The 15936-nt window shown below is 47.0% G+C and overlaps 1 protein-coding gene across 1 annotated transcript in view; it reads left to right on the forward strand.

Moving 5' to 3' along the window:
- ZZEF1 (zinc finger ZZ-type and EF-hand domain containing 1) overlaps nucleotides 1–12346 on the forward strand; it is a 1733356-nt gene extending 1721010 nt beyond the window's left edge. The window contains exon 55 of the mRNA XM_086954803.1: nucleotides 11951–12346. Coding sequence (XP_086810929.1) covers nucleotides 11951–12025 — 75 coding nt within the window. The 3' untranslated portion in view covers nucleotides 12026–12346. The remainder of the gene's footprint in view (nucleotides 1–11950) is intronic.
- The last annotated feature ends 3590 nt before the right edge of the window (nucleotides 12347–15936 follow it).

Raw genomic sequence — 15936 nt, forward strand, 5'->3', positions numbered from 1 at the left:
TGTGGGCGGGGCGACATCACGCGACTCCGCCCAGGCATCGTTTGCGCACGTGACGTCAGCGAGGTCACATAAGACCCGCGGAACAGTGTGAGAATGCCTTCGGGCTTCAAAACGTGTACATTTTGTGGGCGTCTTATGTCAGCGATGGACCCGCGCCTCATTTGTATGTGGTGTTTGGGGGAGGATCATGGCACCACCGACTGCGAGGCCTGTCAACAGTTGAAGCCGAAGTCGCAGTGGGAGCGCCGCATGAAACTTCTCTCAGCGCGTCTCTCCAGGTCGACGTCCTCCCTCGGTCTGCTCGGCGGACGGCTTCAGGTTCGGCTGTGGTCGTCATCCTCGCCCTTCTCTGATGTCAAATGAGCGTCACATCCCGGTTGGTAAGTGTCGCAGTTTGTCCCCAGGGGCTAGGTTCTGGCATACCGGGGGCGTGGTCTCTCTGCGGGTGATGCGGCTCCGCATGTGGTCCTATCCACCGTTTCCCCATGTTGGGGCGGCGAGAGTCCAAATGGAGACATACGCGGCGGCTTTGCAGGCCTTGCTCGCATCTTCCCCTCCTGGGGTGTTGCTGGACGCCTTGCGCAGGGCCCTCTACGGCGCCGCCAGTGGCTCCTGCGCCGACTGGTTCGGAGGGTGTGGTGCTGTTGGGGTGCGGCTCCTCTGGGGCACCTCCTTCAGGACAGGGCGTCTCTGCCTCGCCACAAACTCCTGCTGGAGTCCCGCTGTTGTCGCGGGAGGTCGCTGGGGCTCGGGTCGCATCCCCGAGCCCCTCTCAGTCCCTTGACAGATTGGTCCTGTCTAAGGCCGAGGTAACGCAGCTACGGTGCCGGCAGCAGCTGGACCGTGCAGAGCCACAGAGGTCGGTGAACCCTCCTCACCTGGCTCCGGGTCGAGGCCGAGTGAGGAACCCTTGCCCCTCTCCGGGCCCCTCTTGTCCTTCCCCACAGGCAGCCGCCTCGACGGGGGGGCGAGTCGGAGTTGTAATCGTCCCTGGCACCGCCTTATGGGTTTCCGAGCAATCTACGCCTCATTCTGTGCTGCGGCTGGCAGAGGGCTTCGTGTCACTCCCCAGGCCCGTCTCGTTCCCCCACGCTGATGGCTACCTCGGTGGAGGTCAGGTCGGTGCCTTTCAGGCGACCTGGGCCGGTTCGGCTCCAGCCCCTCTCCTGTCTCCGCTCCGGTGCGGGGTAACTTGTAGGAACCTTGTCCGGCGACGCCGGATGGTGCCGGCACCTCACCTCGTGGATGGACAGAATGCAGAACAATGTCATACATTCACCCCAGTACAGAGATATGGGCCTAATCCATCTTTTTTTTGCTCACCATGCCATTCTAGTTTGAACCCAGCCATATGCAAATCAGTCTTGAGCCTGTGCCCCATGGGAACAGTCCAGCCCGAACTGCCAAGCCAGGTCCTCCCTGGACTGGAAACAAGCATCCTAGCACCGGTTTCGGGCTTTCAGCCCTCATCAGCCAGGATAGCTTGATTCCAGTGGCATGGAGAGCAGTGAGGTCTGAGCATACCCGCCCCACTCGGGGTGACAAATGCAAAAAGAACAGTGGATGGACAGAATGCAGAACAGTGTCATACATTCACCCCAGTACAGAAATCTGGTCCTGAATCCATCGTTTTTTTGCTCACCTAAGGCAGCGGACTCTACGGCTCCGCGCAGGGGTCGTACCAGGGGTTCGTCTGCGGACGCTCCTTCTTCTCCAGAGGCAGTCTGTATATTGGTGTCATCCTCCCCGGAGACTGGTCGCCGTGTGGTGTCTTTTTCACCGGCGTCCCAGGGCGGCACCGTGTCCTTGCTGAGTCAGAGGTGTTCGTCATGCGGCAGGTCCCTCATTCTTTGGCTCTTTCTGACTTCCAGGTCTGACCCTTGCCCGCCCTGCTTGGCCTCGGGAACGGCCGCCTTAGTTTGCAGCCGTCGCCCACAGAGGAGCTGCTTTCCCCGCCATGGGGCCCTTCGGAGGCGGGTGCGGCCTACGCCCACGCGGTGTCCACAGCTGTGGGCATCTGCGTATGGGTGACTCTGTGGCTCTCTTTCCGGCGGACATCTATTGGAGTCCTCCACCAGGGTTCTGGTGGGAGGGAAATCTTGCTTCCCTTTGAAGGTTCCCTCCTTTCTTCCTTGACTGGGGCTTGGAGGCGTCCTGCCTCAGGGGACCCAGTGCCTCCGCATCTTCTGCACAGGCATCTTCTGGCGCTGCGTGACCCGGCGTGCCTATCCCTCGCCCCCCTGCCGCCAGTCCTCTTTTGCGGACTACTTTTCTCTCCCTGCCGCCACTGTTGACTCCGCCGTCCCGAGAGGCCCGTTGGCTGGACTCATGATGGCGCAACATGTTCGCCTCAACCAGCGCTGCTGTGCGGGCTCTGAACACCTTATGTGTACTGACTCCAGCCTCCTCCTTTTTATGGGACTCGGCTGAGTCTCTGGGATCCGCAGCGTCCCAGGAGGGTGGTCAAATGGGCTTAAGGCATCATGCGCTGGATGACCGGGAGCTGGTGGCGTTTATTCTCCGCTCCGCCCTGGACATCTCAGAGGTGTTGGGCTGCGCCTTGGCTTCCTCGGTCGCTCTGGGTCGCCATGCTTGACTTCGGGATGGAGTATTTGTGAGAAGTTGGCCTGGTATATGATGTTCACTATTCTAGTGAGCACCTTGCACCAGTCCAAACAACCCTTATGGTTGTAAAGTCAACCTTATAGACCAGCTATCCTAGTGGTAGCATGGACAAAGCAGTCTTAGGCTAAACTCAAGAGGGCATGTGAAGCCAGCTGTTTTACCATATGTAACCCCTTTAATACCAAATGAAATGACACCACACAGGATATATATAAAATATATATGTTATTTATTTCTAGACAAACCCTCTGAACTCTTTATGAGGTCAGAGGCACAAGCACAATACAAGATATTCAATTAAAATACAATAAGTTGCACAAAATACAGTCGGGCCCTAGGGGCACGCTAAACCATATACTAACATAGTGGTATAAGGACCACTACACGGAAAGTGAATGGGCCTAGGGAATTGCTGGGGCTGCACTGAGCTACCAAGTGTTAGGAAGCAGGAGGCCCAAGGATGCGTGTGCAGTGTCTAAACACACACGCGTGTTACCATAGAGAATGAATGGGAACGTAAAAGATGCAAACTAGTTCTTTTAGGGCACTTCTGACTGGACTCGGTGAAAGTTACTTGAAACCTAGACAGTTGGATAGTTGATACCCACAGGAGCACCGGAGTACTCGTGTTACCTCACCCACAGGAAGCGGGTGCATAGGTGTCAAAGTGTGTCGGGTTTCGTCGTCGAATCCTATGGAGCCTGGAAGAAAGATGCTGCAGGCGACCAGGAGAGAAGTGTCTCGAGGGGTGGATCAAAGATGAAGAGGACCTGAAAGCAGAGGGGACAGAGTCTGGGTCACTAGCCAGTGACCAGGAAGGAACCAGGCAATGTCGTGAAGCAATCAGGTGCTATCGTGAAGCTCGTCTCTGCAGCTACGTGGACCAGAAGGCGTCAACAACGACCAGGAGTCAGGCACGGACTGTCCCACGAAGGCTCTCGCTGTCGGCGGTGTCGGCTTCAGGATTGGAGTCAACAAGCCTTGGCAAAGGCAACCCACGCTGGAAACAAAGTTGGCTTCTTACTCAGACCAGCAAGGTCTGAGGGGCTGCTTCTTTTGAGGGAACCAAGGGCCAGTCTGGAGCAACCAGAGCAGCGGTGTAAATTCAAAGGTTTGTCCTCAAGATGGCCACTAGCCAACGGGCAAGTGACCGGGCAGACGCATTGAACAGGAAAATGCAGAAGGGCCCCACGCAGAACTCGTGGAGTGTGCAGGGCTGATCTTCGGTGCAGATGATGCTCGGGGCTGGGGCTTCTCAATCCCTAATGCGCAGCTTCGAGGGTGCCTCGTGGGCTGCACAATTAGCAAGTTGCAGACTTTTCAAGATGGCCGGTCCCACGTCTCTCGTCGCCTCCACGGGTCTCAGCTCTGCTGGGACTGTGGATCGGGCTGTTGGATGTCTGGAAGTCCGGTTCTCGTCAGGCTCTGTGCTCGGGCTCCGGCGGGAGCGTCGACAAAGCAAGCCGTTGATCGCTGGATGGTGCTTGCTTGTGCAGGGTGGTCACTCCTTGACCACAAGCGAGATTCTTCAGTCTTCTTCTTGCAAAGTAGATCGTCGAAGGTCCAGAGTTTCGTTTCAGAGTTTCAGTCAGGTTTAATCTCAAGTCTTGGGACTCCGCTTCTACCTATATAACAAATCTAGGGGCTGGATTACCTGCTAGGTCCCTCCTATGAGTGGGACCAGGGAAGGGGGTGGTTACACACCTTTCCCTTTGTCCAGTTTCGCCCCAGCACCGGTTTGAACTGAACCATGCATGGGACACCTTGTGTGCCCCAGGCAGTGTCTCATTTCTTTCAGCCCTCCCTGCCCTAATACACAAGAGCCTTTCTGGGGTGGTGCTAGCACCTCCCAAGACAGGAAACCTATTGTCCAAGCCTCCCTCGCTGGAAGTACTCCCAGCAGCAGGAGGTCAGACTTGTGTCTGTGGCAGCAGCATCCATTTTGTGATGCTGAGGCTCTGGTTAACTTTAACCGGGAATAGTAGGAACAACATGTCTTCTCCCTTTAGAAGGGTGGAATGCTACCCCCGTCGCCAGAACTGGCGAGGGTGTAGTATTCCAAATCGTATGACACCTTACTCGACATGTTTTGATAAAGCCAAACCAGAGTTAACATTTAACCGTGAGGTTCATGATGCACTTAAGAGTATATGGTATGGCAATATCCTAGAACAGCTATAAGGACACGGTTCCGAAAGCTGCAGACAGGCTCAGCTCATGCTAGAGCACCATCTCACATAAAACCAAGCACTCTGCCTCCAGGATTGTTAAGGCCTGCCATAGGAGGGACTTATAGGTGTATATGTGTCTAGATATAAGTTTAGATAGGTATACTATATCTAAGCAAGGGGTGATTACACGACCTTGCCCCAGCTGAGTGATCAGCCAGTTGTGTCAATATGGACTAGACACCTTACCATACACTAGGCTGGGATCTCCTCACGGCACTGCAATAGAAGGGAGTGCCTCCTTTGCAATTGACATGCAAAGGGCGGTGTAGTTCCGTCACCTACGCCTGGCTAATAGAGAAGTCAAGACCAACGTTTTGACTGGGTCCTTCAACTGGGGCAAACGAGTTCTCAGCCCATGCTACATTTAATGAGACCCTCAGATTCACCCTTCTGGCCCCTGAGTCAGTCATCACAAAGGGGATGATGGACGGAGCGTTAAATTAAATCAAACACTCACACTAAGTCAACTGATCTGGGTGTAATCCATCATCATTCTTTAGCTCACTCCACCACCCCAGTTCAGACATGGCCATAGGCAACTCAGTCTGACCCTGTGCCTCATGGAAACAGTCCAGCCCGAACTGCCAAGCCATGTCTTCCCTGGACTGGAAACAAGCATCCTGGGACCGGTTTCGGGTTCATAACCCTCATCAGCCAGGCTATCTTGAATCCAGTGACAAAGGGAGCAAGGGACCCACGTCTGGGAATACCCTGCCAACTTAAGGCGAACAAAGCAATACCAAAGGGGATGATTGACGGAGCGTTAGAGCAAATCAAACACTCACACCCAGTCAACTGATCTGGGTTTAATCTATCATCATTCTTTAGCTCACTCCACCACCCCAGTTAAGACATGGCCATATGCAAATCAGTCTGACCCTTTGCCGCATGGCAACAGTCCAGCCCGAACTGCCAAACCATGACTTCCCTGGACCGGAAACAAGCATCCTGGGACCGGTTTCGGGTTCATAACCCTCATGAGCCAGGCTATCTTGAATCCAGTGGCAAAGTGAGCAAGGGACCCATGTCTGGGCATACCCCGCCAACTTAGGGCGAACAAAGTAAACACAAGGAGATGATGGACGGAGCTCTGAAACTTTTCAGCTGTTGAAGGAAGGCAGGTAGGTGACATCCACTTCCGGGCTACAGCAAACCTAACATCTTTCCGGTTCACTATCAACATGCCGAAGTCACACTCCGCTCCTTCGCAGACTCTCCCCTTCATCAGAGCCATTCTGGACACCGTCTGGTTTCGCCCTTTCCCCCTAGAAAAGATGGTATAGGACATTCGGTCTTCATCCCGATGTTTCAACCTCTGTCTTGGATCTGAGTGAGGTGACTCCGGGGCTGCTGAGACTGATGGTCCCCAGCATCCTGCTGGTGAAGCACACCAGGGCTCTGAAGGGTTTCTGAAGTTAGAGTGGGTAAGTGAGCACAACCTTGGGGGGATCTCTCTGATGGGTTACAGAGGAGACTGCAAAAGATCAGCAGTGGTACCTGCTGGACCGCAATCGGATCAGTGGTAGACCTCTCTCCCTATTACATCCAGAGTGAATAGTGATGACAGATGCATCACTTCTGGGTTGGGGAGACCACTTGGGAGAGGTGGAGATCAGAGATATCTGGTTTCTAGCAGAGGCTTCGCTCACATTGATCTTTTGGAGTTGTGGGCCATTACATGTGCTGCAGCAAGCAGAGTGGGATGGGGTTGTGTCAGGAGGCACTGCGCCTCTAGAAGTGACTGAAAGATCAAGGGATTTACCTAGTGGTTCACCACCTGGTGGGATCACTAAACACCAATACGGATGAGCTCAGCTGCCAACACCTAGCGGACCATGAATAGCAGTTACAACTGGAGGTGGTGCAGGGTCTCTTCTGCGAATGGGGAGAAACTTTGCTCTATATTTTGGCCACCACCAAAAAGGTACAATGTCAGCACTTTCGATCATTGGTTTCTAGTACGTCTATCGCCCAGACAACCATTCCACCTAGAGTGCTTCTTGGGACCCCGATACAACTTTTCCGTCAATGCCTCTCCTGTCCCACGTTCTAAAAATGTTATGTTATGTTAATAATGATTTATTAAGCGCACTGACACCGATTGGTTTCCTGGCGCTGTTGAAAAACAGAAGACGTGACCGGAGATTTTTTTGCACGTACAGGATTATTGATATGCTTGTTTATAAAGCCAGGTCTTTAGTGGTTTCCTAAATGATAAGAGGTCCGGACAGATCCGGATCTCAAGGGTAAGAGCATTCCACAGGCGGGGGGGCCAATGTTGCAAATCTGCAACCGCCTAGACGCTTGCGTTTGAAAGAAGGAATCTGTAGAAGGCCCAGATGAGCTAAGCGCAAATTGCGAGACGGGACATGCTTCGTGATAAGTTTATTGATGAATTTGGGACTTTTACAGTGTAAGGATTTAAAAATAGTGCAGCCAGTTTTAAAGATGCAGCGTTGGGCCAAAGGGAGCCAGTGGAGTTTCATAAGCAATGGAGTGGCCGGGTGCCATCTAGGTTGGCTCAGGATCAGCCTACCAGCGTAATTCTGTGCCATCTGAAGGCGTTTCGACAGATAGAGGGGCATGCCCAGATAGATAGCGTTCGCATAATCCAGGCGCGATAGCACAGTGGCAATCACCACCTGGGTAATGGCCTCCGGGGTAAGGAGGCGCCAAACCTTCCGAATTTTCCTAAGTTGAAAAAAACACTTGGAAACCACCTGGCCCACTTGAGTTTTCAGTGAAAGATCACTATTCAAGGTGACTCCAAGTGTCTTTGCAGAGGAGGAAGGAGTCGGGGCTTGACCCAAGTCTGGCGGCCAGTAATGCGGGCCCCAGAATTTGACACTGTCTCCTGTGAGAACTAACTCGGTTTTTCCCGGATTTAATTTCAGGTGATTTTGGTCCATCCATGTTTGGATGTACCTCATAGTCGACTGAAAGTTAAAGATGGAGGTTTCCGAGTTATCAATTGTAAAGAGTAGTTGCAGGTCGTCTGCATAGTTGAGCACCGTTACTTGTTTATTACTGAGAGCCTTGATTAAGGGGCGGATATAGAGATGAAACAAATGGGGTGACAGGAAGGAACCCTGAGGTACTCCGCATGTGATGGTCTGTTTGGTGCCAACTAGGTCTCCGAGCCGGACATCCTGAGATCGGTTCTCCAGAAAGGACTTCAGCCAGCTAACCACTGTGCCCCGGATGCCGGCCTGGATGACGCGGTCCATCAAGATGGTATGGTCGACCGTGTCAAACGCGGCCAACAGGTCCAGGAGCACCAGGGCCTGGGGGGAGCGTTTGTCTGCGCAATCCCGGAGGATATCTAAAACTGTGATTACCACCGCCTCCGTAGAATTGGCGAGGCAGAACCCTGCCTGGTGGGGTTCAAGACAGTTTGATTCCTCCATGAAATTGGACAGACATTTAGCCATGTGGGCCTCCAATACCTTGGCCAGGAAGGGGAGCAAGGAAATAGGATGATAGTTTGCCTTGCATGTTGGATCAGCCCCGGGTTTCTTTAGGAGCGGTATAACCGTCGCTTCCTTACAAGCAAGGGGCATTAGTCCAGAGATTAAGGAATCGTTCAGGAGAGTGCGGGCAGGGGCAGAGAGGGCAGAGAAAGTCTTTTAAGATATGAGGTGGACATATGTCCGACGGGGCACCAGATTTAATTCTTACTAGCAGCTCCTGAAATTGCTCTGGAGTAATGGGAGAAAAACTGCTAAGTATGCTACTGTTATTAGTAGCGACTGTTGTAGGGATGGTAGGATTCAGGGATTTTGGGATACTAGCTTTAATATTCGCAATTTTCTCAATAAAATAAACATTAAGTGAGTCACAGAGGGTCTGGGTTGGTGATAAGCTGGGGCGGACACTATCTAGATTTGTTTGCTCGTTGAGTATGGAGAAGATATCCTTTGACCTATTTGTCGAACTGAGAATGCGAGAGGAGAAGTAGGCAGCTTTGGTGGCAAAAATGGCCTTCATATAATCTTTCCTGGCCGTAGTAAATCTAATCTTTAAGTCGGGGGCATAGTTACAACGCCATTGATGCTCGAGTTGGCGCAAGGCCAGTTTCTTTATTTTTAGATCTGGCGAGAACCATCTTTGTGCGTCAGCGCGCCGAGCCAGTTTGACTTTCTTGTAAGGGGCATGGGTGTCACTAGCTGCTTGGAGCCAGCCGAAAAGGTTGGATTCGGATACATTGATGTCAGGGTGGGGGGAAGGGATGGAGTTGGCCAGTGTCTGTAAAAATTGTGATCTATCTAAAGTATTCTATTTTCTCGATTGACCTCCTGCAACTATAGCGGTTGACTTGGTAGAAGAGTAGACAAGATTGAATTTAAGCAGGAGGTGGTCAGACCATAGGCAAGGGATAGTTGCCGGGGCTGTGACTAGCGAGGAATTGGTCCAGACCTGGTCTAAGATGTGGCCTTTGCAGTGGTTTGGCGAGAGCACTCGTTGTGAAAAATTGAGGTTCGTAAGGAGCTCAGTAGTTCGCCAAAGTGAGGGCCTTCCATAGGGTCATTAAACCAATAGTTAAAATCACCTCTCAGGAGGATCTTTGCATGGTCCATAGCCAGATTAGCAATTTGCTCACCTAGGGTAAAGGGAAAAGATGGCATGTTTTTTGGAGGTCTATACAAAAGGACACATGCGATCGTTGTGTGGGGGGTTTCAAACTTTAACACCAGATTTTCTGTGTCCGGTAGATTCAGGCAAGTCAGGGTGGTGACTTTCAGATTAAAGCGGATAACTGCTGCAACCCCCCGCCAGATTTGCCTGACCCACGGTCAGCATGTATTATATAATACTTCGATGGAAGTGCTGCTATTATATCGGGGGCGGAGTCTGGGGTCAACCAGGTCTCAGTAAGTAAAAGAATATCAGGTTTGTCCGTATCTAAAAAAAGAAAAATGGCCAACTGGTGTTTAACCAGGGAACGGGTATTTCGATAGAGGATGGCCAAGGAGTGAGAGTGAGAGCCAGGCTCTGCCTGACTGTTGGGGTCAGAGCTTGCCGTATTGGAAAGTTCTATGGGGGGCTGTGGTCAGCTAGGATCCCTGGTCTTGCTGGCCTGGGTATGCGTTTCCCTAGACAGATGTCCCTGGCCTCTGTTAAATTTCATGAGGTCCTTGCGGGAGTATGAAATTGGACGGAACGCATAGCTGGCCCCAGGTCCTGTCTGGGCGCATACGGGCTTGCCTTTGGCGCGCCGCCGGCGCGCCCTCTGCGCTTCCTAGACGGAGGCACCATTTTATAATTGTAAGGGCGGGAGGGGCCGACACGTTTGGAAGCAATTGTGCCTAAGTTGTCCTAGTGGTACCGGAATGGACAAGGAGAGTGAGTCATACTGAGCCATCTGCCCTCCGATCAAACTGCACCTTTGGTATGATCTCCAGTCATAGTAGCAGGGTAGGGTCCTGCAACCTAACTTATGCCCTTTGCACCTCCATGCCTGGAGATTATGAGGTGGCTGTTGACTACCTTTGCCCTTCCTCCCAAAGTGGTCCATGTCATCTTGGTGGCACGCTCCCTCAACTAATTCTGTATATGCCTGTCAGTGGGACAAGTTTGTGGCTTGTTGTGGCACCCACCAGATTGACTAGCTTCATGCCAAGCTTTCCAAAATGCTTCTTTTTGTATCTTCCCTAGCTCAGCAAGGCTTTCGCTTTGGGCACAGTTAAAGCTTACCGGTCAGCTCTTTCTGCATTTTTTCAAGATGTTGAACCATCCTTCTTTGTTACTATCACCAGTTGTGATGCATTTTCTGAAAGGTTTGCAATATATATATATTTCCTCCTTTGCAGTGGGACTTAAATATGGTTCTTACATTCCTTAGGCGTACTCCATGTGCAGCCGTCCTCTAAGGCTGTTTACCCTCAAGGCAATCTTCCTTGTTGCCTTAACCTTGGAGCAGCAGGTGAGCGAGCTACAAGCCTTCTTCCTTAACCTGCCATAGACCACGTTCTACCCAGACAAACTGGTTTGATGACCAGAGCTTCCTTTCTACCGAAAGTGGTGATTCCTTTTCACATCTGGCAAAACATCACCGTCAGGAGAATGAGAAACTCAACCGGTAGGATCCGAAAGCAACCCTTAGGTTTTTGCATCAGTTGTACCAGAGAACACCATGTGGACACTGAGTTCTTTTTTTTAATTCGTAGGAGCGAAGAAAGGCACAGCAGTGAAAAAAGGCCATCTCCCATTGAATCATACCCTCCGTTAATATCTGCTATGCACTTGCTAAAAAGCACCCTCTGGAGGGATTGCATGCTCATTCCACCAACACCCAAGGCTGCTACCACTGATTTGGCATGCGGTGGGCCTGCCTGTACATTTGCCATGCTGCCACTTGAACTTAACTCCATACTTTCACAAAGCATTACTGCCTAGACAGCTAGGTCTGTCACAATTGGCATGTGCCCACTCGTCCTGCAGGATTTTTCAGTTTGAGCTGTTCCGAAACCCACCTCCTAGTACTGCTTTGGCATCTTTTCAAAAGTTGAGTAATCTGAGGCTGCAAGTCTCTATCAGAAGAGCACCATTTTTGGAAGAGACTAACCGCAGATTCCTCACTGATCCTCCCTATTCTGAGAACTGAACTCTTTACACTTAGAAAAGGTCCCACTTTAGGGATGGGCACACTGGTCCTAGCCAATCTGCGATTGGACTCTGCGTTGGAGGGTGCGGACAGTTCAACTGACGTCAGCATGTGTGGGCAGCTCCTATATGCAACTCCAAATGTCATATCATGAGTAGAACAACGCTGCTCCGGTGCCGCACACTGCTGCCGACAAGCACTTAGGTGTACTGCTGAAATTTTCCAGCTCCAGTCCTGGAGAATATTTAAAAAATGAGGAATCTGAGGTTATATAGCGTCTGTACCAGAAAAGGTGTTACTAAAGGTAAGTAACTTGTTTGTTTCTGTGCTTGGTGTGGTTTGGATATTCTTTTTACTGCACCTTTAACTAAAGTATGTTCTTGATATGACGTGTGGTACTGGTGCACTAACAGATTACTTGTTAGTTTAATTTTATTTGTGTGTTGTCTTCCGTGTTGCTCATATTGTTTCTTTTTTGCTAATCTCTTAGGCACTAAAGAACATTGCTGCTATCAGCCTTATAATTCACCATCCAAACAAATCAACAATTTCCTGTGACATTTAACTGTGGATTCTCATGAGACAGTACCAAATATAGTAGGTTAATGTTCAAACGGAAGTATGGGCGTCTCCTCACCATTTGGATTCAGAAGGAAGAACAGGATCTCCGTCTGGTGTACCTTTTCACTGTACTTTCTTGGAAGAACATATGCCATATAGCTTGCACGTCACACACGTATATACAGTATGCACATATTGTAGCATGGTATGGAGGCACTGATGACTTGATTAAGATGCTTTTTTTTACAAAACAAATGGCATTTTAATTTAATCGCAAACATGGCAGTGGTCATGTTAAGAAAAATAAACTTTGAAGGAAAGAAAATGGAGCATGTCCCAGTGTCCTTTTGCTGCGCTATTTAAATTCTGCTTACATTCTTATACATCTAATGGCTAGTACTTTATCTGAAGTAAAAAAAAAAAAAATTCAAAGCTTACTGACGGAAGCCAATACTCCTTAAACATAAAAAGAATGCATATTCTGTTCTCTGCTGCAGTATACTAGAACTAATGTGTACAAAGAGTTTGTACATGACTGAAACACATATTAGTCTTGAGAAAGTGCTCCTACATTTATATATGGCCTCCTTTTTCCATTAGAATAGCAATGTAAACTTTATCGTAGACGAGTTCTTTGTATTATGAATGGCATCAAAGAATGCCATTTTGGTATGTCTGTTGTGAGGAAGATGGCCAAAGAACTACCACTTTGAAACAGTTATGCGTGAATTACTTTTGATGCCAACAGAGTAAAGTGAAAAATTCTTGAGTATGAGCCGTTGACTGGTCAATGAAATGTAGTATAACAAGGCCATCAACGTCATAATCCACCTGCATATGTTTTCTTTTTGGTTTGTCAATGTGCGTACACTAAAGTTGAATCTTCATCAGATTTTAGTGTAACAAGTTGCAGTAGGTTGAATTATATACATGATTTTGTGGGTTGACAAACTAAATCCATTGTACCGTAAAAAATAATGTGTTTTTACAAACATAGTGTGGTAGTTAACACAAGAACACAGCGGCAGATACAACTCAGACAAAAAGAGATAACTTTCTTTAAGATGGCATCTTGAAAGTTTTTGTCTTCCATGAGTGTAGCCATGTTAAAGTCTGTAGGAAATCTCCAACAGTTTGGAGAAACTGAGAGCACAGTAGCATGTTTTGATGCTTGGTCTGTAGGTTACTTGCAGTCTTTTGTGAAATGAATGCTAGAAGATTTGTGTATCTACCAGGTGCATTATTCCTTCTTGCATTTAGGGAAATGGATGACAGTTTAAACTTTTTTATTTACCCGTATTCAAAAACATCAGTTTCACATTCACCAAATCAAAATATAGATGACAGAGGATGCTGATTTAAATCTCAGGCCCTTATACTTTTATACCTTTCTCCAGTAGTTTCCTGTGACTGGTTTTGAGTAACTGTACTTAAAAATGGTATTTTAATAAATAATGTTTTTTTCAGGAGTAGCCACAATATCCTAATTGTACTGGTTAAGAATCATTATTCAGAATATTATCTCAATGTGACAACCAATGGTTGTGGGATAAATTGTTTAACGTAATCAATACAAACAAATCTCCGCTCAGTGGCATCATTGGATTGCAGATTTTACATTGTGATTCCTATTTTTTTCCTTTCTTTGAAGGTAAAGCCTATTGGCCATTTATTATGGCCACATATGTTTTCAGACCGTTAAACTGTTAATGTCTTATTGTTCCTTTAGATCAGGATTGTGTCATGCGCATTTGTAAAGATTACCAACACTCCGAATTTCTCTTCATGTAAGCCTTGTTTACAGAGAGGAGCTTTTGGAAGAATACATTCTAATTGCACTTTGGGTATGTGGAAAGGAAACCAAAAAAACCTATGTAATTATCATTTTTTCTAACTGCTGACTTCATAGTACAAAGAGAGGAAATAGCTGTGGGTGTTACTTAAGAAAGTAACATGGTTGTGTATAATATGTCTATTGGCAGCATATCAATGGGCAAAACTCATCTGAACCTTTTATTTAAAAACATTTTGGAGACATTGATTTTTATCTCGTGAAGGTTACTATTAAGGCATATCTTGTAATTAAATATTAATAGAAAGTGTCCCTTACTTAGAGCCAATGTATGCTCTTTTGTAAATACACAATTTGAACAGTACGGTTGTAGTGCTTTTACTTAGTTAAATAGTCTTCCAAAAAATGAATAAAACACATTGTTTATCATTTGGGGACTGGCCATTTGTAATATATTCTTCATACTGATTCAATCATGTTTCAGTCATCAGTCTTTTATTTGGGAATGTATATGTACCTTTGTCTTTTTTTGAAGTCCTTGCAGATAAGCCATGCACATTCCAAAGTATGATCATAATTAATAAAAAAAATATATATATATATCTCATTTGGAATTCCCGTGAGTGCTCTCCTTATTTGGGTGACCGTGATTGTCTCCGCTGCGGAAGCATATATATATGCATATATATATACACACATATATATATATATATATATATATATATATATATATATATATATATATATATATATATATATATATATATATATATATATATATATATATATATATATACTTGAGGTCCGCGCTCGCCAATACTGCGACCACGGCAGTTGGGAGTCTGCTTTTTTCATATATATATATATATATATATTGTTGTTGTTGCTGGAGTGTATATTCAATAGTTAGGCATATTGTACTATACTACCTTTATTTTGTTGTCTGGAGTTTTCAAAGAAGCATGTCAATATCAAACATTGCCTGGCTTCTATACGTTGTGTTGTACTTTGGAATTGTAACCTTGCCAGCACCAAATTTTGGTGGAGGTGGCTTTGCTATGCCATACAGTAGATATTTTATTCACTGGTTCTTTCTCTAGTTGATTCCACCATTCTAAACTGGTGGTGTACAGAGGGTAACCTCAGTCCAGACTGTCCAAAGTTCATCCTTTATAAATTTTCAATGAGTGTGGATATTATTGTTTAATTATATAAAACTGGATATAGGATATGCTGATGAAATGTGCCTAAATATATATATATGTAATGTATAAAATACACTGTTTCTAATGACAATTTTGTGACTTATTTTCATGACATATTTTTAAAAAGTTTTTAATTTCTTTTCTTACTGGGGTTAATATTTTCGATTTTTCTTATTTGGTTGTAAAGAAAACATTTAGGATATTTCAATTGAGTTCCAAATGTAAAAAATATAATTATAGGTATGAGTAAAATGTGAAAATGAAGACAGCTATATTGTAAACAGAAATCTGAAATAAATTGAAGTGACAACAGCAAAGTGTTAATGTGTTTGGTCTGTATTTCATTATAAATTAAATGGCACTGTTATTTGTATTTGTGAGTTAAGAAAATAGCAAATATTCACATTTATGTCCAGTCTAATTTCATTCATGCTTATCTTTCCTCCACCATAAAAGGACTGATGATCTTACATTTTGCTCAATTTTATATGAACAGTGATTTGTGATACTTCATATTCCTTAATTGAATCTTTTGTCATCAAGGGCCCGATGTAGGTAAATCTAATTTACCACTTCTAAAATACCGAATCATACCGATTCGCTATTTAAGAAGTGGTAAATTAGAGGGGGGGGGAAATGTAGGTAATTCTGATTCGGTAAATACCGAATCTGTAAGATTCGTTATTTACCGATTCTGTAAATACCGAATCGGTATCCCCCATTGATTCCTATGGGCCTTGAAGCCCATAGGAATCAATGTGGAATACCGAATCGGTATTTACCGATTCGATAATTACCTATTCTTGCAAGGGTGCAGGTGGTGTCACTTTGACACCCTCTAGCACCCCAATTACAGGCTTGTGTGCCATGTGGCACACAGACATGCCCTATGGGCATGTCTGTGTGTCACATGGCACA

This window comes from Lissotriton vulgaris, chromosome 2_1, assembly GCF_964263255.1.
Source record: "Lissotriton vulgaris chromosome 2_1, aLisVul1.2, whole genome shotgun sequence".
Taxonomy (NCBI): Eukaryota; Metazoa; Chordata; class Amphibia; order Caudata; family Salamandridae; genus Lissotriton; species Lissotriton vulgaris.